The sequence below is a fragment of the Mobula hypostoma genome, chromosome 6 (assembly GCF_963921235.1).
Source record: "Mobula hypostoma chromosome 6, sMobHyp1.1, whole genome shotgun sequence".
Classification (NCBI taxonomy): Eukaryota; Metazoa; Chordata; class Chondrichthyes; order Myliobatiformes; family Myliobatidae; genus Mobula; species Mobula hypostoma.
The window spans coordinates 175,291,507-175,315,823 of record NC_086102.1 but is presented as its reverse complement, the minus strand read 5'-3'; the positions used below and the strand labels follow the sequence as shown (position 1 = coordinate 175,315,823).

At 39.7% G+C, this 24,317-nt stretch overlaps 1 protein-coding gene across 1 annotated transcript in view; it reads left to right on the top strand.

Moving 5' to 3' along the window:
* The window catches only part of LOC134347733 (coiled-coil domain-containing protein 148-like), a 118,226-nt gene that overhangs the window by 82,631 nt on the left and 11,278 nt on the right, over nt 1–24,317 (top strand). The window contains exons 8-13 of the mRNA XM_063050133.1: nt 798–961; nt 5,759–5,897; nt 13,479–13,685; nt 14,314–14,454; nt 16,615–16,733; nt 20,549–20,666. Coding sequence (XP_062906203.1) covers nt 798–961; nt 5,759–5,897; nt 13,479–13,685; nt 14,314–14,454; nt 16,615–16,733; nt 20,549–20,666 — 888 coding nt within the window. The remainder of the gene's footprint in view (nt 1–797; nt 962–5,758; nt 5,898–13,478; nt 13,686–14,313; nt 14,455–16,614; nt 16,734–20,548; nt 20,667–24,317) is intronic.

Below are 24,317 nucleotides of genomic sequence, written 5' to 3'. Positions count from 1 at the left end.
TGCAAAGTATGTAATTTTCCTCCCTATCAACCTGTACAGCTACTTTCAATGAGCCATGAACTTAGACTCCAAAATCCCTCTGTACATCAACATTGTTAAGAGTTCTCCCATATACTTGATCTCTCATAGTGTAGTGCTTCACACTTTCCTAGATTAAACCTCATTTGCCATCTATCTGTCCATACTTGCTACTGATCTACATCCTGCTGTGTCCCTTGGTAATCGTCTACACTATTCAGCATGACATAAAACATTGTATTGTCTGTGGATATGTGTATTCAAAATTTAACTAATAAAGCTACAACCTCTGAGATGTCATAGAAGTCTTTAGAACTTGACAAATTTGAAAAAGTGAAGTAAACATCATCCAATGCAAATAGGAAATACTGAAATTTTTACTAATACTCTAATATAATAGAGCACGCATGTTCTGAAATATTTGCCAACAATTGTTACTCTCTGATTTGGTAGAGATCTGTAGTTTTTCAATCAGCATTAACAAGTTCTGTGAAAAAAAGAGTACAGTTGACATTTCCGGCCAAGACCCTTCAGCAGGACTGCTGAAGTGTCTTGTCCCAAAACGTCAACTTTACTCTTTTCCATAGATGTTGCCTGGCCTGCTGTGTTTCTCCAGCATTTTGTGTGTGTTGCTTGGATTTCTGCCATCTTCAGATTTTCTTTTGTTTGTTAACAAGTTCTGTGCTGATTGCAAATTTAATTTAGGATATTATTAGGCATGAACATGATTACAATGAGAATATCTACCAATATCTATACATGTTTTCCCATATTATCAGAAAGAAATTCCCCCTCATCTTGATGACATTCCAGAGGATATACATTATTTGAAATGCCCCTATCCTGGGTTAAAGGTCTCTGTCATGCAGGAGTTTCAGAATCTCAATGCAAAATATAAATCTCAGCTGGAGGAGATCAATCTACAACTTAAGTCTGAAGACAGGTAAGTAACAACTGTACAAAGAATGAATCCAAAAATCTTCCTGTTTTATGAATGGTTAAATCATGAAAATGTAATATATGTAGCTGTAAAAATATATATATGAAATGTGAGTCAATCTTAATTTGTCATTCATATGTAAGACACTGGACAACAATTCTTTTTTGGAAGTGTTGCTTCCTCAAAATGCTTTTTGTTTAAGATAGACGACTTGAAGCTGAACACATAATTTCAGACTACTTGAATCGCATAGAAATTTGGAGAAACAATACATTAACTTTTATTGAATATAATGCATTTAATTGCGTAACACTGCTGATGCTTTGAATTGTTCAACTAAGCTAAAAATGTTTTGTTGATGATTTTCATCTGTGCTCAGTGTCTGAGGCTTCTTGCTTAAGTGTCCAACATTAATCAGCCGGTATTGTGGGCAGCATTTTAGTTGACTTGAATTATGAATTGAAATAACAAGTATAGGCTATTTAAAAAACGGTGCTTCATAGTGAACTTCCATGATTTTCATGATCAGGAGCCCAAAATCATAAGGTACAGCCAAAAGTATTCAGGAAGCAAAATCTTTGTTGTCCAGTGAAATCAAGACTATGGCTTGACTTCCTTTATGCATGGTAGGTCATATCTAATTGATCTTACAGTTTTTCAAGGAGGTTATCGGGAAAGGTAGTGGATGTTGTTTAAATGTACTTTAGCAAGGCCTTCAACAAGGTCCCACATGGGACGTTGGTCAAGAAAATTTAGTCACTGAGCATTCAGGATGGGGTAATAAACTGGATTCGACATTGACTTCACAGAAGTCAGAGAGTGGTAGTAGATGGTTGCCTCGCTGTCTGGAAGCCTGGGAGTAGTGGAGTGCTGCAGGAATCAGCGCTGGGTTCTTTTTTGTTTATCATCTAGTTGATAATATGGTAAATTAGATCAACAGGTTTGTGGATGACTGAAAGTCTGCAATTACAGCATATTAAGATAGATAAATTCCAAGGGCCTCACCAGGTGCAGCCGAGGACTTTGTGGAAAGCTGAAGAAGAAATTGCAAAGGTGTTTTTGCTTCATTATTAACAACTGGCAAAGTTCCTAAAAACTGGAAGGTGGTTCATGTTTAAGAAATGTAACAAGGACAAGATAAAGAGCCAGAGGCCAATCAGCCTGAGGTTAGAGGTGAGTAAGTTACTGGAGGGAATTCTGAGTGACAGGATCTACTAAAATTTGGATAGGCAGAGACTGATTATTTGTAGTCAGCATGGCTTTTTGCATGGAAAGTCACGCCTTTATGAACGTTTTAGAGTTGTTTTGAAGAGGTAACTGAAATGGTCGATGAGCATGGAGCAGTGGATATGGTCTATTTGGACTTTAGCAAGGCCTTCAACAAAGTCCCACCTGGTTGATTGGTCTAGATCATTAGGTTCCATGGAATACAGAGAGAGCTTCTTAGGTGGCTTCAAAATTGGCTCAGAGCTAGGAAATATAATGGTTGAAGATTGTTTTTCAGAATGGAGATTCATGATTAATAGTGTGCTGCAGAGGTTGACATGGGCACCCTTATTATTTGTTATTGATATGAATGATTTGGATGCGAATGCAGAAAGCTTCACGAGTAAGTTTGTGGATGACACAAAATTATTTTGTTGAGTTGAAGAAGTGTTGTTGAGAGTGAAGAAGGTTCTTGTAGATTACAGGGGGAGAAGTGGGCTGGGGAATAGCAAATGGGTAAGGTAAATCTGATGTGATACAGTTTGGAAAGCCAAACCAGCGTAGGATTATACTAGGAACTGTAGGACACTAGGGATGTAATGGAACAGAAGAACTGGGGACTACAATTACAAAAATCATTGAAAGTGGCTTCATATGCAGACAGTGTCAGAGAGGTGAAGAAGGTGTTAACCACACTGACCTTCATTAAGATATAGGGGTTGGGACATTATGTTGTAGTTGTATAAGTGTTTGCTGAAGCCATACTTGGAGTACTTTCTAAAGTTTTAGTCTTCCTGTTATAGGAAAGACATTGTTAAACTGGAAAACATGCAGAAAACATCCACGAGATTGTTGCTAGGATTGGAGAGACTGAGTTATAGGGAGAGGTTGGCCAGGCTAGGCTTTATTTTTTGGAGCAACTAAGAATGAAGAAGGCTTATAGAAGTTTATAAAATCATGAGTGGCAGTCTTCTTCCCAACATTGGGGAGTCCAAAACTGGGGGCTATAGATTTAGGGTAAGGGGAAAAATTTAAAAGGGACTTGAGGGACAAACTTTTCATGCAGAAAGTAGTGAGCATATGGCGTAAATAATGGGAGGAAGTGATTGAGGTAGGTACAATAGTATCAGAAAGGAACATTTGGATAGGTATAGAGGGATATGGGCCAAAATCAGGAAATTGGGGCCATAGTTGTCATGGACTCAGAGGGTCAAGGGACTGATATCTCTGCTGTATTGTTTTGTGACTGTATGATTCTACGAAGTTGAATTGCAAAATCACGACGCTTTTGAACAATCAGTATATTGAAAGTGACAGCATGATATGTATATATCATTAATCTCTGCAACTTTTGCATTGCTGCAAGATTTGTTCTGGACCTGGTATAAATCAGAACACCTTCACTGCAATAGGCACAGGTTTAGAGCAACCATACAAACAAAGAGAAGGGATTTCTGACATGCTTTTCTGCCAACAAGGGGACCTTGGAAGCAAATATCAGAGCCCTCGAAAAATTAGGTATAGTTTTATTTCACAAAGTTGAGTCAGAGATTTGGGCTGAATGCCTTCTTCTGGCAGTGGATTAAAAGCCCTGATGCTGTTATCATTACAGCAGCAGGATTTGACTTTCTACATCCTTTTTCCCAAGCTTAAAGGCCGTAGACAAGGGTCAACTTATACCTGGCTTCCATTCAAATAAGATGGAATTCCCTCAGTTCTGAAGCAATATATGTATATATAAATGTGAAACAATACAACCAGGAAAAGATCTTCCAGAGTAACAGACACAAAATGCTGAAGGAATTCAGCAGGTCAGGCGGCATCTATGGGGGAGACTAGGCAGTCGGCATTTTGGACTGAGACCCTTCATCAGGACTAGAAAGATGACAGAATAAGAAGATGGGGGGATGGGAAGGAACACAAGCTGGAAGGTGATAGGTGAAGCAAGATGGGTGAGGGAAGGGGGGTGGATGAAGTAAGAAGCTAAGAGGTGATAGGTGAAAAAAGGTAAAGGGCTGGAGAAGAAGGAATCTGATAGGAGAGCAAAGTGGACGATAGGAGAAAGGGAATCCAATAGGCGAGGAGAGTGGGCCATGGGAGAAATGGCATCTAATAGAAGAGGAGAGCGGACCATGGGAGAAAGCATATATCAGTACATCCAACTTGTCTCCAGTAATTGTGTTGTTTAGCACATTCCTCCCTTGGATACTGGACTTTGTAACAGTAAGGCTTTAGTCAGTCCATGTGGACAGCAACATCTCTCGTCCCATTACGCTGAGCACTGACGCTCACCAAGGCTGTGTACTTAGCCTGCTGCTGCTGCTGATGCATGACTGTGTCGCAGGATCTAGCTCAAACCATGTCATCTGGTTTGTGGATGACACAAAAGTTGTTGGCCTTATCAAGAACAATGACGAGATGGAATATTATAGAGTGTAAGTGGAGTGGCTGGTGGATTGGTGTGAGAAGAACAACCTAAGCCTGAATGTGGAGGAGACAAAGGAAATCATTGTGGGCTTCAGGAAGGTGCAGACGAACCAACCTCCCTCTGCGAATACAAGCCCCCCCCCCCCCATCTTAGCTGTGTTTTACAGGAGCACCATTGAGAATGTCCTGACAAGTTGCATCTCCATCTGATATGGGAGCAGTCGAGCATTGAAACAGAAGTTTCTACAAAGAACTGTGAGAACAGCTGAAAGGATCATAAGGGTCTCCCTACCGTCCATCAGGGACACTTATCAGAGGCACTGCGTATGCAGGGCCCTTGGTATTATTAAGGATCCCACATATCTATCCTGCAATCTCTTTGACTTTCTACCATCAGGCAGGAGACTAAGAAGCATAAAAGCAAGAATGGTCAAGATGAGAAACAGTGTCTTCCCCCAGGCTATTAAGTTTCTGAACTCCCTGCTGTACTGTATTCAAAGTGTTACTGGTTAGTCTATTTTGTACCTTACAATATTTAATATTAATCCACTTTAGTCTGTTATTTATGTGTGATTCATCTGTAGATTTTATCCTTACCTTCATAAGTTATCGTGTGTTATGTGTGTATGTGTACTACTATGCTTTACTCCCTGGTTCAGAGAAATATCTTGTTTCTATATACCTTATATGGTTATACATGTTACATATATGTATGTTAAATGACAATAAACTTGACTTGTCTTGACATTCTAAATATATCTTTTTAGGAGTTTGCCCTAAGAAAAGTACAAACTTTTTTCGTCAGAAACCTACTGTTCATGTCAGCTGCTATCTTAAACAATTAAGTGCAATTCATACTGGGGCATAACTGGGCAAAACTAAATCTTCAGAATTTTAACTTCTCTTTTCAGATAATTCCAGTGGAAAATAGGCAGTTTTATCACTGGAAGGCTCCAAATGTGTGAAGCAACTCAAGAGAAGTCTCTTTGAAATGTACAGGAATCAGAATGAGCAGAAAATATCCATATAGAAATTTTCATACTTACTCCTTACGTCTTGCGCATCAAAATAAGAAAAGATACCTCTTTTAAGTTTACCTTTATTATATTACAGTTATAATAAGTATGTTTTTGTGTTTACAATGATTTGCATATCTTTTTTTTTCAGAAATTGTGGTTGGAGTGAAGAAGAACATTGGACTTTTCAAGTTATTGCGGATTTGTATTCTCATGAGACACAGAATCGAAGCATGCTTTTCCTGGATATGATGATGAGGTTGCTACCACATAAGTCCAAGCAAGATATGGTTTGTCATTTAAATAGTGAAAGATGTGTACACTGTTTCAAAATGTTATTTTGAAGTAATTTCTCTTTTATTCAGATAAGTGATATGAAACTGCTTGAGTTCCTTGAGTAGTCAAACTTCCAACAAGTGATTAGCTGGGATGGTAGTTGAAACGGAAGAAGCAACTGAAGAACCAATAAAACCAAATAGATAAAAATACCTGTATTTATGTTAATGCTCCAGTTGTGGATAAAACTCAGAGTGCTGTAAGGAATTTTGAATAGTAACATACAACTCCTGTGAATGATATTGAGGAAGAAATCTAGGGGCTCTAGTATTCAGTAGTGCAGTATTTCCAGAGCCTTCCAAACCCGTGCCCCTGCTGCCAAGAAGCACAGGGACAGAAACATCATGAGATCACCACCACCTCCAAGTTCCAAGTCACACATCATCCTCACTTTGAAATATATTGCTCTTTGGCATCATTGCCAGATCTCAATTCTGTAATGTTCCACTCATCAACCCTGAGAGAGCCTTAAACTGCAGTTGTTGAAAAAGTTAGTTCCTTAGCACCTACCAAGAACAACTGGTGTGGGTCAATAAATGATTGTCTTTTTAGAAACAGACAGTTTATGTAAAATTAATAAAAAGTAAATTATTACACATAAGAAATATATTGGAGAATGATGTTATCAGTACAGTAGGTTGGTACTAAAATTATATAAGCCATCATTTCTATAGCACCTTGAAAGTGTATTCCATCTTGGTTTTCAAGATACAATAGAGATATGCAAATTCTGAAAATAATGCAGAACTTGATGTTAAGAATTACTATTGCTTAGAACATGGTTAAGTAAGGCAAAGTATGTAGTATATCAGTTTGTTTCATCATTGGTTGGATATTGTTTGAGTGTCTATGGCTACCCATACTCTAAAGGATGAACTTGAAGCAAATGTGTTTTTTTTATTACCACATTTGCTGTTTCTTGATATTTGTATTTCAGCCAGATAATGCCTTTAAGAGCTGTAGATAAAATAGGGACTGATTAAATGCCTTTGATATTTCATGAAGGTCTCACTGTGCTCCTGAACCATCTGGATGTAGCCAGATTGCTTAACATATTATAAAACAGTCCTAAATAATATTGCCTGCTGTCAGAGAGGTGCCGTGTTGCACTTGACCTGCTATTGGCCTTGCTGTATAAATGTTGGGATCCAAGGATGAAACTGACACTGCTCTATGAAAGCAGGGTTATAGTGTAAAATTCATATTTTCAAAAGTAAAATTTGGGACTAATATCAAAGACACCCATCACACAGAAAATTCAAGCATTTTTGGGAGCATTGCAAAAGAATCTCTGTACTCCTTATAATAGTAAATGTACTATGTTCTTTCAAACCAAAATAACTGAGGCGGCTGGTTGACTTAATCAAAAATCTTTTTTTTTGCATTATTATAACATAAAATAGCTTTGGTACTTGAGGCCATTTAATCCACAAGTCAATGCCATTTCAAAGCAATCCGATCAGTTTCATTCTCCCATTACTTCTACGTAACATGTGAAGTGTTACTTTAATCCTATCAGATTCATCTTTGAAATCTCTGATTAATTATGCTTCCAGCACCTTTGCAACAGAAACGAATTCCACACGCTGACTGCATTCTAAGTTAACAAAAAATCCTCACATCCACCATGATACTATTATCCAGTATTTTAAATGTATGTTTCACAGAGTCAGTTGTGCAGTCCAAGAATGCCCAGTCATGATAAGTTAAATATTTAAGCCCATGTAGCAATCTTTTTTCCATAGTTAGCCAGCAACTTGTCCGATTAAAGAAGTAAAAATTGGCTAGTATTCTTGCTTCTGGAATGCTATGCAATTAATTTATGAAATGAGGCATTTCTGGACAAATGAGTCTAAGATATAACTCATTTGCTTTGCTTTCTAATAAGACAGCATCGATAATGTAATTGACTATCCACTCCAGTTAATTAGCGTAGAGTTTGTATGTTGTATTTACCATGTTATGTCTCAAGTCATTTACGAAGTATTTCCAATAATATGAAAGAAATCTATTCAATGTGTATTTGAGTAAATCAGTGCAAACTCAGAGCTTCGAAGACTAGAGGGTTATGCAGTAGGGAAATTCTAGGCAGTTTCTAGAGTAATTTACATGGTTGGCACAACATTGTGGGCTGAAGGGTTGGAAGGTGTAGAGTCTCTATGGGTTGAGTTAAGAAATGGCAAGGGTAAAAGGACCCTAATGGCTGTTGTATACAGGCCTCCAAACAGCAGCCAGGATGTGGATTACAAATTACAGCAGGAGAGAGAAAAGGCATGTCAGAAGGACAATGTCATAATAATGGTTGGGGATTTTAACATGAAAGTGGATTGGGAAAATCAGACCAGTACTGGACCTCAAGAGAGAATTTTTAGAATGTCTAAGGGATGGCTTTTTAGAACAGTTTGATGTTGAGCCCACTAGGGGATTGGCTGTGCTGGACTGGGTGTTGTGCAATGATCTGGAGGTGATAAGAGAGTTTAAGATTAAGGAACCCTTAGGAAACAGTGATCACAATGTGATTGAGTTCACTTTGAAATTTGAGAAGGAGAAACTACATTCCAATGTGTTGTTATTTCAGTGGAATGAATGAAATTATAGTGGCATGAGAAGGGAACTCGCCAAAGTTGACTGGAAAGGGACACCAGCAGGAAGGACAACAAAGCAGCAATGGCTGGAATGTCTGCAAAAAATGAGGGAAGTGCGAAACAGATATATTTCAAATAAGAAGAAATTTTCAAATGGAAGAAGGACACTACTGTGGTTGACAAGTGAAGTCAGAGCCAAAGTAAAAGCAAAAGAGAGGGTGTACAAGGAAGCCAGAGCTAGTGGGAAGATAGAGGATTGGGAAGCTTTTAGATACTTGCAGGAGGAAACTAAGAAGTGTCATTAGGAAGGGAAAGATGAATTATGAACAGAAGCTGGCAAGTAATATCAAAGAAGATACTAAAAGCTTTTTTAAGTATATAAAGAATAAAAGAGAGATGAAGGTAGATGTAGGACCAATAGAAAATGATGCTGGAGATATTGAGAGACACAGAAATGGCAGAGGAACTGAATGCGTATTTTGCATCAGTCTTCACAGTGGAAGACATCTGCAGTATACTGGGCATTCAAGAGTGTTAGGGAAGTAGAGTAGGTGTAGTGATAATTACAACTGAGAAGGTGCTCAGGAAACTTCATGGTCTGAGGGTGGATAAGTCTCCTGGACCTGATGGAATGCACCCTCGGGTTCTGAAGGAAGTAGTTGGAGAGATTGCGGAGGCATTAACAATGATCTTTCAAGAATCAATAGATTCTGGCGTTTACCGGATGACTGGAAAATTGCAAATGTTACTACACAGTGGTGGGAGGGTGGGAGGCAGCAGAAAGGAAACTATAGATCTGTCAGACTCACATCGGTGGTTGGGAAGTTGTTGGAATTGATTGTTATGGATGAGATTACGGAGTACCTTCAGGCACATGACAAGATAGGCCAAAGCCAGCATGGTTTTATGAAAGGAAAATCCTGCCTGACTAACCTACTGCAATTTTTTGAGGAAATTACAAGCAGGGTAGACAAAGGAGATGCAGTGGATGTGGTGTACTTGGATTTTCAGAAGGCCTTTGACAAGGTGCTTCACATGAGGCTGCTTAGCAAGATAAGAGCCCATGGAATTACAGAGAAGTTACTCGCATGGGTGGAGCATTCACTGATTGACAGAAAACAGAGAGTGGGCATAAAAGGATCCCATTCTTGCTGGCTGCCAGTTACTAGTGGAGTTCCACAGGAGTCAGTGTTGGGACTGTTCCTTTTACGATATATTACGATGTCAGTGATTTGAACTATGGGATTAATGGATTTGTGGCTAAATTTGCCGATGATACAAAGAGAGGCGGAGGAGCTGGTAGTGTTGAGGAAACAGAGAGCCTGCAGAGAGACTTAGATAGTTTAGGGGAATGGGCAGAGAAGTGGCAAATGAAATACAAAATGCAGAGATGCAAAGGGACTTGGGAGTCCTTGTGTAGGATACCCTAAAGGTTAACCTCCAGGTTGAGTTGCTGGTGAAGAAGGCGAATGGAATGTTGGTATTCATTTCTAGAGGTATAGAATATTAGATTAGATTAGATTATGAGGACACACAGTCCTCTTTCATTGTCATTTAGTAAGCATGCATTAAGAAATGATACAATATTCCTCCAGTGTGCCGGGTTACATCCCGACACGCGGGACAGAAGCAAGGTCGCATTGTGTATTCCACGGACCAGCAAACACCGGCCGGTTTAGCGAACAGAGCGGCGGACACACCTGCTGAAATCCGGAGGAAAACACACAGAGGGGGATCACAAAGCCGAGGAAAGAGGACCAGGTTGAGACAACAGAGACTTTTGGAGAAGAGGAGTTCGGTGAGTAATACCGTTCCGCCTGACTGGAAGTGCACTGAGAGCAGTAATCGTAAAGGAATTGGGTGCTTACTGTTCTGGCTAACAACGGATGGTGCAATCCGGGGTATATTACGATCGAGTGTTTGCAGACTGGATATTGAACTTTTTACTGTTGGACTTCGGCCACATTCCACCGTGATACAACACTTGGCGACACGGGAGGTCGTTCCTGCCTGTGGCCATCGAACGTGCAGCTCCTCCTGTGGAGGGTCAGACACCCTGAACCAATAGACTGGTCCTGGACTTATTTTCCATCTGGCATAGTTTGCATTTTGGTGTTTGATTGTTGGTTTTTTTTTGTATTGCTATATTTACGCTCTATTCTTGGTTAGTGTGTCTGTAACGAAACTAAGTTTCCCTCGGGATTAATAAAGTATATCTATCTATCGATCAGAAACACAGGACAGACCAAGACTGAAAAACTAACTAAAACCACATAATTATAACATGTAGTTACAACAGTGCAACAATACCATAACTTGATGAAGAACAGGCCATGGCACAGTAAAGAAGTTCAAAGTCTCTCAAAAGTCCCACATCTCACGCAGACGGAAGAAGGAAGAAAACTCTTCCCGCCATGCCCGACCACAGTCTGACTCGGAGTCGTCGAAAACTTCGAGCTCTGATCATGTTGCTTATTAGACCATCCTTGAATGGCGTACAAGTTAGGCCTAGGTAGAGTGGATGTGGAGAGGATGTTTCCTATAGAAGGTGAGTCTACGACCAGAAGGCACAGCCTCAAAATAGAGGGACATCCATTTCAAACAGGGATGAACCGGAATTTCTTTAGCCAGAGAATAGTGACTCTGTGGAATTCATTGCCCCAGACAGCTGTGGAGGCCAAGTCATTCTGTATATTTAAAGTAAAGGTTGATAGATTCTTGATTAGTCAGGCTGTCAAAGATTACAGGGAGAAGGCAGAAGAATAGGATTGTGAGGGATAATAAATAAGTCCTGATAGAATTGCTGAGCAGACTTGATGGGCCAAATGGAGGATTTACTAATGGAATTGCCCATAGTAAAATCAACAATAGACATAAGTTCAAAACTTATGATGACAAGCAATCATTCATGAAGCAGTTAAAAATGGTTGAATATGCTACAGCTGTATCTGGGGCTGCTATGATTGATTGCCAACAATTATTATCTTTTTTTCCCTGCATTATTCTGCAACCTTCGGAGTGTTTTCCTCTTGATAACTGACTTCAGTTTCACCAGGACTCCTTGATGTCTCATGTCGTCACTTGCTGTCTTGATGTCAAGGCTAGTCGCTGTCATCCCTCCTCTGGATATGAACATTTTGGTCCGTATTTTGGCTAAGGCTGAGATGATATTGGGAGCTAAGTGTTCGTGGTGAAACTGAACTGAGCATCAGTGAGGAAGTTGGTGATGAATGAGTGCCCATTGATAAACTCTTGATAGCATCTTCCAAAACTATGCTGATGATTGAGATAAAACTGAGTGGGACTTAAACATACTGGATTTGTTCTACTTTCTGTGTACAGAATGTACCTGAGCAATTTTCCAAAGGCGGGCTACAAGAGACCATAGATGCTGGAATATGGAGCAAAAAAAAAACAGATGCTGGAGGAGCTCAATGGGTCAGGCAGTAGAGGTAAAGGGATAATCAACATTTTGTGGTGAACCCCTGTATGAGGACTCCAAATTTATTAAAGTAGATGCAACACACACAAAATGCTGGAGGAACTCAGCAGGCCAGGCAGCCTGAAACATCAGCTGTACTTTTTTCCATAGATGCTGTCTGGCCTGCTGAGTTCTTCCAGCATTTTGTGTGTGTGGCTCGGATTTCCAGCATCTGTAGATTTTCTTTTGTTTGTTACTAAAGTAGATAACAGTTTTGTAACTGTATTAAAACTGCTTGGTTAGAGAAGTGGTTAGTTCTGGAGTGCGCTATAGCTGTTTAGTCTTGGGAGCTTTCATGTATTTAATGCTCTCAGTTGCTTCAGGATGTGACATTTAGTGGGAATAACTAAGTTCAACTTTTTTTATTCCCCCAGTTTGTGTCTTTTGGAAAATCTTATGAATGAACCCCTTGGCTCCTGCTTTTATTTACTTATAAATACTCACTTTCTTTGATTGAGAACATGTGTAATTCATTCAGTGTGGATGACTGGAAATTTGCTCCAATAAAGTTGGCAGATTTGGTCTGGACAAATGTGACCCCATTTAATGTGACTTATATAGATAGCAAGATTTCAAGCTGATTTAACAATACAGCTCTTCTGGAAGTGGGATCACATTATCATAATAGTGTGTGTCTGTAATGGCCTGGGTTGATCAGATCCAAAAGACCCAAACCAACATGAGTGTGTCCAGGAAATGTGGTAATATGCATACACGGACAACAAAATAACTTAAGCCTACTTTATTAATAAACCACACAAGTTACAAAGATTTCCACAAATATTTCAGGGCTCATCATTCAAAGTCCCCACTTGATTGTTGCTGTTCTCCAGGGAACACCGAATTCCAACTTGTGAAATCACCCTGGGTCCATCCTAGGCACTGATCGCGATCCCTCAGTCTAGCTGAAGTCCCAAGAACGAAGCAAAACAGTGGTTCAATCCAGCAAGACACACAGAGACAAACTATTTGATCTTTTGTTCTCGTGCCATTGTGCCTGAGGCCAGAAAGAATCCAACCACTGTAAGCAAACATTTAACAAACCTACAATGTTTAACTTGCACAGACACCTTAAGTGCCGAGAGCCCACAAAGAGTTGAAGTGTCACTTGAAATTGTTCAGACTTTCATCTAATGCATTTACAAAATTTAATACACCACATTTAATGTGACTTGTATAGACATCACGATTTCATGTTGATTTAAGAAAATGGATCTTTTGGAAGTGGGATCACATGATCAGAATAGTGTGTGCCTTAGCTAGAAATGTTTCATATTGGGCAAATTAAGTCATATGTATACCATTCATCAACACTAAATAATTACCTGATTTCTAGATAACTTATTATCCCATAAATATCTTCCTTTTAAGACTTCTTTTCACAGAACAGAGTTCAAAATAAAATCAATTAATAAGAGAAGTATGAAAAATAGATTATTGCTGAGAAAATAATAAAGTGTTTGTTCTAGCTTGAGCATTGGAGATTATGGGACACGCTTCAATATAAGAGGGAACGCTGGAAGATTTTGATTCAAAGCTGGGCCCGAGACAAGAAAGACCTACTGACAAAAACGATGATGATATTTGCTGAAGCCTGTATTGTTCACGAAGCTGAGATGATACAAGCACATGACAGACAGAAGCAACAGCAAATCTGTGCTGAATTAAACAAAAAGGTATGAAGAAATATTGATTCATAGAGACATTAAAATATGATTGTAGTGCTAAATTGAGGAATTAGTAGATATTTATTTTACAAAATTATTTAATATACTCTTATACCTTGTCACCTTGTCAACTTGTCTCCCAATTCATCATCCTTCAATTGTGGGTGAGCTTCGGATGATGTGTGTTTTATAGAAACATAGAAACATAGAAAATAGGTGCAGGAGTAGGCCATTCGGCCCTTCGAGCCTGCACCGCCATTTATTATGATCATGGCTGATCATCCAACTCAGAACCCAGCCTTCCCTCCATACCCCCTGACCCCTGTAGCCACAAGGGCCATATCTAACTTCCTCTTAAACATAGCTAATGAACTGGCCTCAACAGTTTGCTGTGGCAGAGAATTCCACAGATTCACCACTCTCTGTGTGAAGAAGTTTTTCCTAATCTCGGTCCTAAAAGGCTTCCCCTCTATCCTCAAACTGTGACCCCTCGTTCTGGACCAGCTGGTGACATATCCATGATGTGGTGCTTTTACCTTTGCTGAACTCTATTTTGAAGAAAAGGAAAGTGATTTTAATGTGAACATTCAAAGGTGTGAACTTCTATTATCATTAATACTGTGGCAGTTGTATCCAGGTTCAACAAATGCGTGCACAACAGGAAGAAATGGGTAGACTGGAAGCTGTTATAGCTGCTGAGAAAAAAGAGAGAGAAATAGAGCAACATAAAAAAGAAGTAGAAAAGGAAATGTGCCGTAGAGCTATCGATAAAGAAAAGGTAGGTGGTTTGTACATTGCGAATTGTTAACTGGTAATCTGGCAGCTTTCTCTCCTTTTTAAATTACTGTATGAAAGGACATAAAGCTAATTGCAATGTGCTTCTTTACATATCCTCAGAGACTCAAAACAAATACAGTATTGAGAATTAATATCTATCTTAATTATGTTTAGGCTCATTCAGAAGATTAAGATGGATGGAATTCATGGTGAATAAGCCCTTTGGTTTCAGAATTGGCTTGAAGACATAGAGTAGTGGTTGATAAGACTTATTCCGGCTAGAGGTCTGGATTAGTGGTGTTCTGCAGGGATCTGTGCAGGGATTCTGCTGTTTGTGACATATATAAATCACCAGAATGAAAATGTAGATGGATAGGTTAACAAGATCACATGATAAAAAAAAGATTGGTGGTGTTGTGGATAATTTAGAAGATCGCCAAAGGACACAGCGAGATATAGATCATTTGTAGAAATTGGCAGAGAAATGGCAGATGGAATTTAGTCTGGCTAATGTAAGGCATTGAACTTTGGGAGATCTAATATGAAGTGGCAGTACACTGTTCATGGCAAGAATCTTAATGGTGTTGATGTACAATAGGATCTTGGGGTCCAAGTCCATAGCTCCCTGAAAGTTGCTATCCAGGTTGTAAGGGAGGTAAAGAATGTGTATTGTATGTTTGACTTCAGTAGTTGAAACTTCTTATACTAAAAGGTATGTATTAATACTAACAGGCATGGTATATTCAAAGGAAATATGTGGGGCAAGTTTTTTACATAAAGAATGGTAGGTACCTGAAATGCATTAGATTAGATTAGATTCAACTTCGTTGTCATTGTGCCGAGTATAGATACAAAGCCAATGAAATGCAGTTAGCATCTAACCAGAAATGCAAAGAATAGTGTTATTTACAAAATAACTGTGAATAAAAAGTAAGTGCTACAGCACACAAATATAAAAGTACTGAGACAGTACAATATGGGTGCAATACTGCTTAACGCTGTGATGTGAGGTTCAACAGGGTCACAGCCTCAGGGAAGAAGCTCTTCCTGTGCCTGCTGGTGCGGGAGCGGAGCCTCCTGTAGCGCCTACCAGATGGGAGGAGAGTAAAAAGTCCATGGTTAGGGTGAGATGCATCCTTGATAATGCTTTTCACCCTGCCCAAGCAACGCTTATGGTAGATGTTCTCAATGGTGGGCAATTGGGTGCCAATAATCTGCTGGGCAGTTTTCACCACACGCTGGAGTGCTTTGCGGTCCGATACAGGACAATTGCCATACCACACTGAGATGCAGTTGGTGAGTATGCTCTCAATGGTACAGCAGTAAAAGTCCGTCAGTATCCTGGATCAGGGGTGAGCTTTCTTGATGCTCCGCAGGAAATAAAGGCAGGAGGAGTTCAGGGACCAGGTGAGATCCTCAGAAATGTGGACACCAAGGAAAGTGAAGCTTGATACATGCTCCACTACAGCTCCATTGATGTAGATGGGGACGTGACTGTGGCTCCTAGCATGCCTGAAGTCCACAATAATCTCCTTGGTCTTCTGGGTGTTAAGGGTTATTGGTGCATGCAATTACAATACAGGTGTTCAAGCAGCTCTTAGGCACCTGAATGTGCAAATAATGGAGAGAAATGGACATTTTGTAAACTGAAAGGATTTGTTTAGTTAGGCATTTAATTACTAGTTTAAATAGCTTGGCACAGTACTGTGGTCTGAAGGGTCTGTTCCTGTGTTGTACACTTCTCTGTTACAGTTGCAGACTGTGTAATTCAGTTTTGATTTTACCTGTCATCTATAAATATGTACTTCAAATCAGACAACTGTGTGAAGAATCAAGAATGATAAACCTGGTTGTATCTGTTTGCAACTCTGCTCATGCTTGCCTTGTTTCTGATCCCATAATTTGCTATACCATTTCATGCTGTATTACACACTGAAGGATCAAGAACAAATGCAAACATTTTTTTTTGTAATTTATTTTTTATTGAAGTTCATCAGCAAACAAACTTTTCCATAAGATGTATTTCAGATACTGTACATATTTGTGATACTCATCTTTTGTTTTTATTTTGAAGAGATTAAATGCCTTCTTTTTCCAGTTTTCCATAAAGTAAAATTGTTTCGGCTTTCAAAAATTAAAATATTCATCACTTTGCCTTTAGGTAAAGCGATGTCATGCTGAGAAGCAACGTAGAAGGGAAACCTTAGAACAAAAATACCAACAGCGACTTGAAGAACTGAAAAGTGAAATGGCTAAGCAAGCAGAAAAAGACAGGGAAAGGTGTGTATGAATTCCAAACCCTTTACAGACAGGATCTCCCAGTAGCCACCCACTTCAACTCTGCTTCCCACTCCCATTCAGATATGTCCATACATGGCCTCCTCTACTGCCATGATGAGGCTAAACTCAGGTTGGAGGAGCAACACCTCATATACCGTCTAGGTAGTCTCCAGCTCCTTGGTATGAACATAGAATTCTCCAACTTCTGGTAATTCCCTCCCCCTCCCTTCCTCTATCCGTATGTCACTCTGCTCCCTCCCCCAGCTGTCTACCACCTCCCTCATGGTCCCGCCTCCTTCTACTACCCATTGTGTTTTCTCCTATTCTTTCTTCACCTTTCCTATCACCTCCCCGCCTCCCCTCCCCCACCCCTTTATCTTTGCCCTTACTGGTTTTTCACCTGGAACCTACCAGCCTTCTCCTTCCCACCCTCCCCCCACCTTCCTTATTGGGCCTCTGCCCCTTCCCCCTACAGTCTTGACGAAGGGTTCCAGCCCGAAACGTCGACTCATCGTTTCCACGGATGCTGCCTGACTTGCTGAGTTCCTCCAGCGTGTTGTGAGTCCTACCTTTAAACATTCTCTTCCGCCAATTGATTGCCATAACTTTTCAGAACTACTGATTATTTTCACTATCATGAACTGCAATACACCAAATTTCAAATGTGTCTGTACTTTTTAAGAGGAATAAGATTAATGAAAATGTGAAAATGTTATTCTGTGGCAATAAGTTGATATTCTGAGAACTGACTAAATTCAAAGTAGTGTGCTATTCTTTGAGTCCTTCATTTTACCCTCTATTGCTGATGTTTGGATGTGTATTAAATGTACTTGTGGCACAAGAATATTGAAGAAAAGTATTTGAGAGAGAAAGAACGAGCAGTATATGGAAGGTGAGGGGCTCATCCAAGACAGGGAGAAATGAGGATATAAATAAATGAAAATTGAGACAGTCTCATCAGGTGGACTTACGTAATTTTATACGTTTGTTTCACTCTTAACATTTTCTCCAGACATGGTAATTTTATTTTAATGCAATATTGAAAAGACCAAAAATAGAATAGTGATTTGCTTGATATACATAACCTAATAGACTGGAAAACAATCTATTGACTACCGCAAAATTCACATTGAAGATGTGACGAACCATGTTTAATAATGGCACATATTCACAAACTCTAAAGTAAACAAGCCAGAAAAACACACTATTGATTTCTGTAATTTATGCAGTAACCAGTGAAAGAGAAATGACAAATTCAGGAGCACATCTGATTAAATAGCATGCTTCATTAATTTTCACTTACCAAAGACAATCTGTAGTCTCTTGCTTTGGCAACCAATTTTTAATAAAGCACCCTGTCCATTGTAAGAAATTACATTAAGAGGGATTTCAATTATCAATTACTTTAACCAATAAGATAAAAAAAATTGTTAATGAGTACCGATAAGCCTGAACCAGGAAGTATTAATTAGTATTTCATGTCCAATCAGATGCAGAAAATAAAATGACAGAGAGTGAAAACAAAGTTTTTTAAAAAAAATGTTGGAAATATTTAGCTGTTCAAAACAGTATATGCAGGGAAGGAAACAGGTTGAAAGATTGTTCATCAGGGAAAGAAAAATCAAATTAAGAGAGCAATAGAAGATTAGATTAGATTAGATTAGATTATGAGGACACTCAGTCCTCGTTCATTGTCATTTAGAAATGCATGCATTAAGAAATGATACAATGTTCCTCCAGTATGATATTACAGAAACACAGGACAGACCAAGACTAAAACTGACAAAAACCACATAATTATAACATATAGTTACAACAGTGAAAAGCAATACCGTAATTCGATAAAAAGCAGACCAATGGCACGGTAAAAAAAGTCTCGAAGTCCCGATAGCTTCATCATCTCACGCAGATGTTAGAAGGGAAAAACTCTCCCTGCCATGAACCTCCAGTGCTGCAAACTTGCCGATGCAGCACCCTGGAAGCACCCGACCACAGCTGACTCTTGAGTCCGTCCGAAAGCTTTGAGCCTCCGACCAGCCCTCCGACACCGAGCACCGAGCACCATCTCTGCCGAGCGCTTTGACTCCGCCCTGGCTGCCGAACAACAAGCAAAGCCGAGGACTCGGGGCCTTCCCTCCGGAGATTCTGGATCACACAGTAGCAGTGGCAGCGAAACAGGCATTTCAGAAGTTTCACCAGATGTTCCTCTGTGCTCTCACATCTGTCTCCATCAAATCAGAATTGTGCACGGCACCCTACTTGACAGATAACAGATATTCATCACCGGAGTGGCCGCTGCGAGCTACGTCGCGCCACCATCTTCTCCTCTCCTCAAGGTTCTAAAAGTAAAGGTAGAAAAAATAAAATGTCAGTCAAATTTTAAAATATCGACAGTAATTAATATATGATGAAATATGTACGGTACATTGACACAATTAGTACTGTTGCAACCTCATAGCTCCAGTGACCCAGACCCAGTCCAGTGCTGTCTGCGTGGAGGTTGCATGTTCCTCCAGTGAAGGCTTGTTCTCTGTGGGTGCTTTGGCTCCCCCCAATATTTCTAAAATGTGCCAACTGGTAGGTTAATTGGCCACTGTATAGTGACCTTGGTGTATAGATGAGTGGGGGGAAAGTGAATGAAAATGAAGGGAGAATAACGTGTTAAGGAAATATTATTGCGTACATGATAGTGAACGCTGACATGGGGAGTCTGCTTCTGTGCTGTACTGCTCTATGATTTCTTTGATATGAACTATAAAAATTTTTAGCAGTATTTAAGATTTATTGAATTCGCTCCTATTTTATCATTTGAAGTTTCTATTTACGCTCATTAAACTGAATATTGTGAACCTTACTTTATTTTTACTGCAAAATCTGATCTATTGTTTGAAGCTGGCAATAGATTATTAGATAACAATTTGGAAGCCGGCACTACCCATCACAGCCAGGCTCCTGATATCAATTTGAAATCCAGCAGAGCAGCTTATTGGTAATGTAGCCGTTACCAAGTTAAAGAGCAACACATCTAAGATCTATGTACAAACAATAGTTCAGTTGTTTAGACTACTTTGATAGTATGTTGCACTACAATACTGCCATTGTGTCCAGATAAGAAACATCTCCTGCATAACAACACACTACAAAAGGGATCTGTGTATGATTGGAGTAAGAGAATGCTAATTAGGCACCAACCCCACTAGAAGAGAGCAATCAGATCCAGGCAGGAGCAAGTGGCCCATAGCACAGTTGTCAACAATAAGAAATACCAACCATTTGATTTCATTTGATGAAACTGCTTCCTGGCAAAACATGCACAGTTGTTTTGATCACCTGGAATTTTCCCTTGTATTCCTCAACTAATAAGCTTTTCCTATAAATAGGAATGAATTACCAGAGAAGGGTGAAAACACGATATATAAAGTAATTTTGTTGAAAAATCCCTGCATCCCTCTATCTTTGTATTTGATGTTCTAGATCTATTTAAATTTAAAGTAAGATTTTATTTTAGGTTCTGAAAAAGCTGGGCTTGGCAGGATGCTAAAGACTCTCTCCAATAGGGCTATGATAGAGACTGTGGCATGGGTAGTTTTGATCTGCTATTTGTCGCTATCAATTGCTCAAATTATGCTTCTTTTGTGTTGTGATTCATGGATTTCATATTGTGTTTTTTGTCGCCTGTTCCTTCTTTTTTCCTTACTGTTTTTACTCATATAACAACCTACAACTCAGCCCACTTCAAATCTGTTTTTCCTTAGAAGACACTCCTCCACAGTGGGGTTATTATCAGTGTCAACTCTCTGTTGGATTGTTAATAGGGTGAAATACAGACAGGAGCTGTTGCAGACTCGTCTTCAAGAAAAGAAGGCAGTCATCCTGAAGAAAATGCAGGAAGAAGAGGAACATCAGAAGTATCTTGATGCCTACTGGCAAAAGGTACAGATTTATAATTCCTGACCACTCCATCAGACCTAGATGAAGGAGTAGACTTAATAATGAAATCAGAAGGGGGTATGTGATCATTTTGGCAGAGAAGATTAAGAAGAATCCAAAAAGATTTTATGTATATTAAAAGGAAAAGAGTAATTAGGGTAAGAATAAGATCCTTCAATGACCAAAATAGGTATCTTTGTGTAAAGCTGCAAGAAATGGGTGGGGGAGGGGAGGGAACGTCGTCTCAGACCATGAGAGACCTGCGTCGGGCATTTTCACGCCTTAAAAGGCACAGATTGGTAGACTGTGTGGGGCGCCACTCCTCGCACAGACTAGAGCAATGTGTGATTAAGTGCCTTGCTCAAGGGCACAAACACGCTGCCACAGCTGAGGCTCGAACTAGCGACCCTGAGATCACTAGATGAACGCCTTAACCACTTGGCCACGTGCCCAACAAATGTGTGAATCTTCAGTGAATATTTCTCCACTGTTTTTACCATGGAGTTAAGCATTTGGAACTTAAGATATTTAAATAGGGGATGCCTTAAGGATAGCTCACATTACAGCTGGGGGTGTACCAGTTTGAGGTAGGAAGCAGGGGTGATGATAGAAAGTTGCTTTTTGGACTGAAGGCTTGCTTGTGATGTTATCTGGAAGGCAATGCTAGGCCCATCGCTATTTCTCATCTACATCAACCATTTGGATGAGAATGTACAAGACATGATTTGTAAGTTTGTAGATTACACTAAAATAGGTGGTGATGTAAACGGTGAAGCTGGTCATCAGGAATCAGTGAAAAGATGTTATTACCAATCCACGTTGACTGTTATCTCTCTGTAAGGAAGCCAAGGATCCAGTTGCAGAGGAGGCCCGGGTTCTTGAAACTTGATTTTTAGTAGTGAAGGATGGATGCTATTGAATGCTGAGCTGCAATCGATAAATAGTAGTCTGATCTTTGTTTTGCAGAAGTCGGAAGGTGTTGAATTGTGTGTAGAGCTAAGGAACTGCAAAGTTAAAAAGACCCTGATGGGAGCTGTATACAGAGCCCCAAACTGTAGGAAGGATGTGGTCTACAAATTACAACAGAATATAGAAAAAGCATGCCAAAAGAACAATGTCACAATAGTCATGGGGGATTTCAATATGCAGATAGATTGAGAAAATCAGATTGGTACTAGGATCCCAAGAGGGGGAACTTCTAGAATGCCTTTGAGATAACTTTTTAAAGCAGTTCATGGTTGAGCTCACTAGGGAATCAGTTATTCTGGATTGGGTGTTGTGTAATGAACCGGAATTGATTAGATAGCTTAAGGTAAAAGGACCCTTGAGGGAAAGTAATCATAACATGATCAAATTCACCCTGGAATTTGAGAAGAAGCTGAAGTCAGATGCATCAGTTTTACAGTGGAGTAAAGAGGAGATGGGCAAAATGGATTGGAAAAGAACACTGGCAGGGATGGTGGCGAGGCACAATGACTGGAAGAAGTTTGGAAGGCATACGATATATACATCCCAAAGTATTCAAGATGACACAACCATGGTGCCCCAGAAAAGTCAAAGCCAAGATAAAAGCCAAAGAGGGGGCAGATAAAAGAGCAAAAATTAGTGGGAAGTTTGGAGGATTGGGAAGATTTAAAAAACTAACAGAAGGCAACTAAAAAAAAGTCATTAAGAAGAAAATATGGAATATGAAAGTAAACTCGCTAATAATTTTTAAAATGCTGGACAAGTAGTAATGGGAAACAAGGAAATGGTGGATGAACTAGATAAATATTTTGCATCAGTCTTCACTGTGGAAGTCACTTGGAGTATGGTGGAAGTTCCAGGGTGTCAGGGGGCATGAAGTGTTTGCAGTTGCCAACACTAGGGAGAAGGTTCTTGGGAAACTGAAAGGTCTGAAGGTAGATAAATCACCTAGACCAGATGGTATACACCCCAAGGTTCTGAAAGAGGTGGCTGAAGAGACTGTGGTGGCATTAGTAATGATCTTTCAAGAATCACTAGATTCTGGAATAGTTCTGGAAGACTGAAAAATTGTAGATGTCACTCTACTCTTCAAAAAGGGAGACAGGCAGAAGAAAGGAAATTATAGGCCTGTTAGTCTGACCTCAGTGGTTGGGAAGATGTTGGAGTCGATGGTTAAGGATGTGGTCTCAGGATACTTGGAGGCTCACGATAAAATAGGAGGTGGTCAGCATAGTTTACTCAAGGGAAAATCTTGCCTGACAAATCTGTTGGAATTCTTTGAAGAAATAAGAAGCTGCATAGACAAAGGAGAATCAGATGATGTTGTGTACTTGGATTTTCAGAAGGCCCAGGGAGGCAAAGAGTGGGAATAAAGAGAGCCTTTTCTGGTTGGTTGCCGGTGACTGGTGGTGATCCACAGTAGTCTGTGTTGGGACTGCTTCTTTTTACATTATATGTCAATGATTTGGATGATGGAATTGATGGCTTTATTGCAAAGTTTGCAGACTATACAAAGATAGGTGGAGTGATTCGTTGCTTTAAGGAAATAGAAAGGCAACAGAAGGACTTAGATTAGGAGAATGGGCAAAGAAGTGGCAGATAGATTGCAGTATTCGGAAGTGTACTGCACTTTGGTAGAAGAAATAAAAGGGCAGATTATTTTCTAAATAGATAGAAAATTCAGAAATCTGAGGTACAAAGGGATTTGGGAGTTCTTGTGCAGGATTCCCTAAAAGTTAATTTGTAGGTTGAGTCTGTGGTGAGGAAGGCAAATGCAATGTTAGCATTCTTTTCAAGAGGACTAGAATATAAAAGTAGGGATGCAATGTTGAGACTTTATAAAGCACTGGTGAGACTTCACGGAGTATTATGAGCAGTTTTGGGCACCTTATCTTTGAAAGCATGTGCTGACACTGGAGACAGTTCAAAGGAGGTTCACAATAATGATTCTGGTCTCAGTTGACATTTTGGAGTTCTGTTTAGTTGAGTTCCAGGCCTTAAAACATCTCTAGTCTTTTCACTGTCAACACATTGGACTAGTTAGTTGTCCTAAATCTGATATTAATAACCACCTGCAATTTTAGGGAAGTCCAGAATGAGGGGTCACAGTTTGAGGATAAAGGGGAAGCTTTTTAGCACCGAGATTAGGAAAAACTTCTTCACACAGAGAGTGGTGAATCTGTGGAATTCTCTGCCACAGGAAACAGTTGAGGCCAGTTCATTGGCTATATTTAAGAGGGAGTTAGATATGGCCCTTGTGGCTAAAGGGATCAGGGGGTATGGAGAGAAGGCAGGTACAGGGTTCTGAGTTGGATGATCAGCCATGATCATACTGAATGGTGGTGTAGGCTCAAAGGGCTGAATGGCCTACTCCTGCACCTATTTTCTATGTTTCTATGTTACTGTATTTTTTACTGCATAAGTTAATCAGAATTTATTCTGAAATAGGATTGCTTCAGCTTTGCATTCAATGGCTACAATAGTTGGCCAAATAGACAACAGCAAGCTGTTTTGTTGACCTTCCTTGAACGTTACTAATTAAATGCAGGAAGAATCATGCTACCAGATATTAGCTTACCACTTAGGAAGGGAGCTGAGATTAACTGGCTGGCTCACGGAGCCAAAGGCAATAGATAAGTTTGAGGAGAAGTGATGGTGGCTAGAAATATAATAACTTTGGTGTTTGTG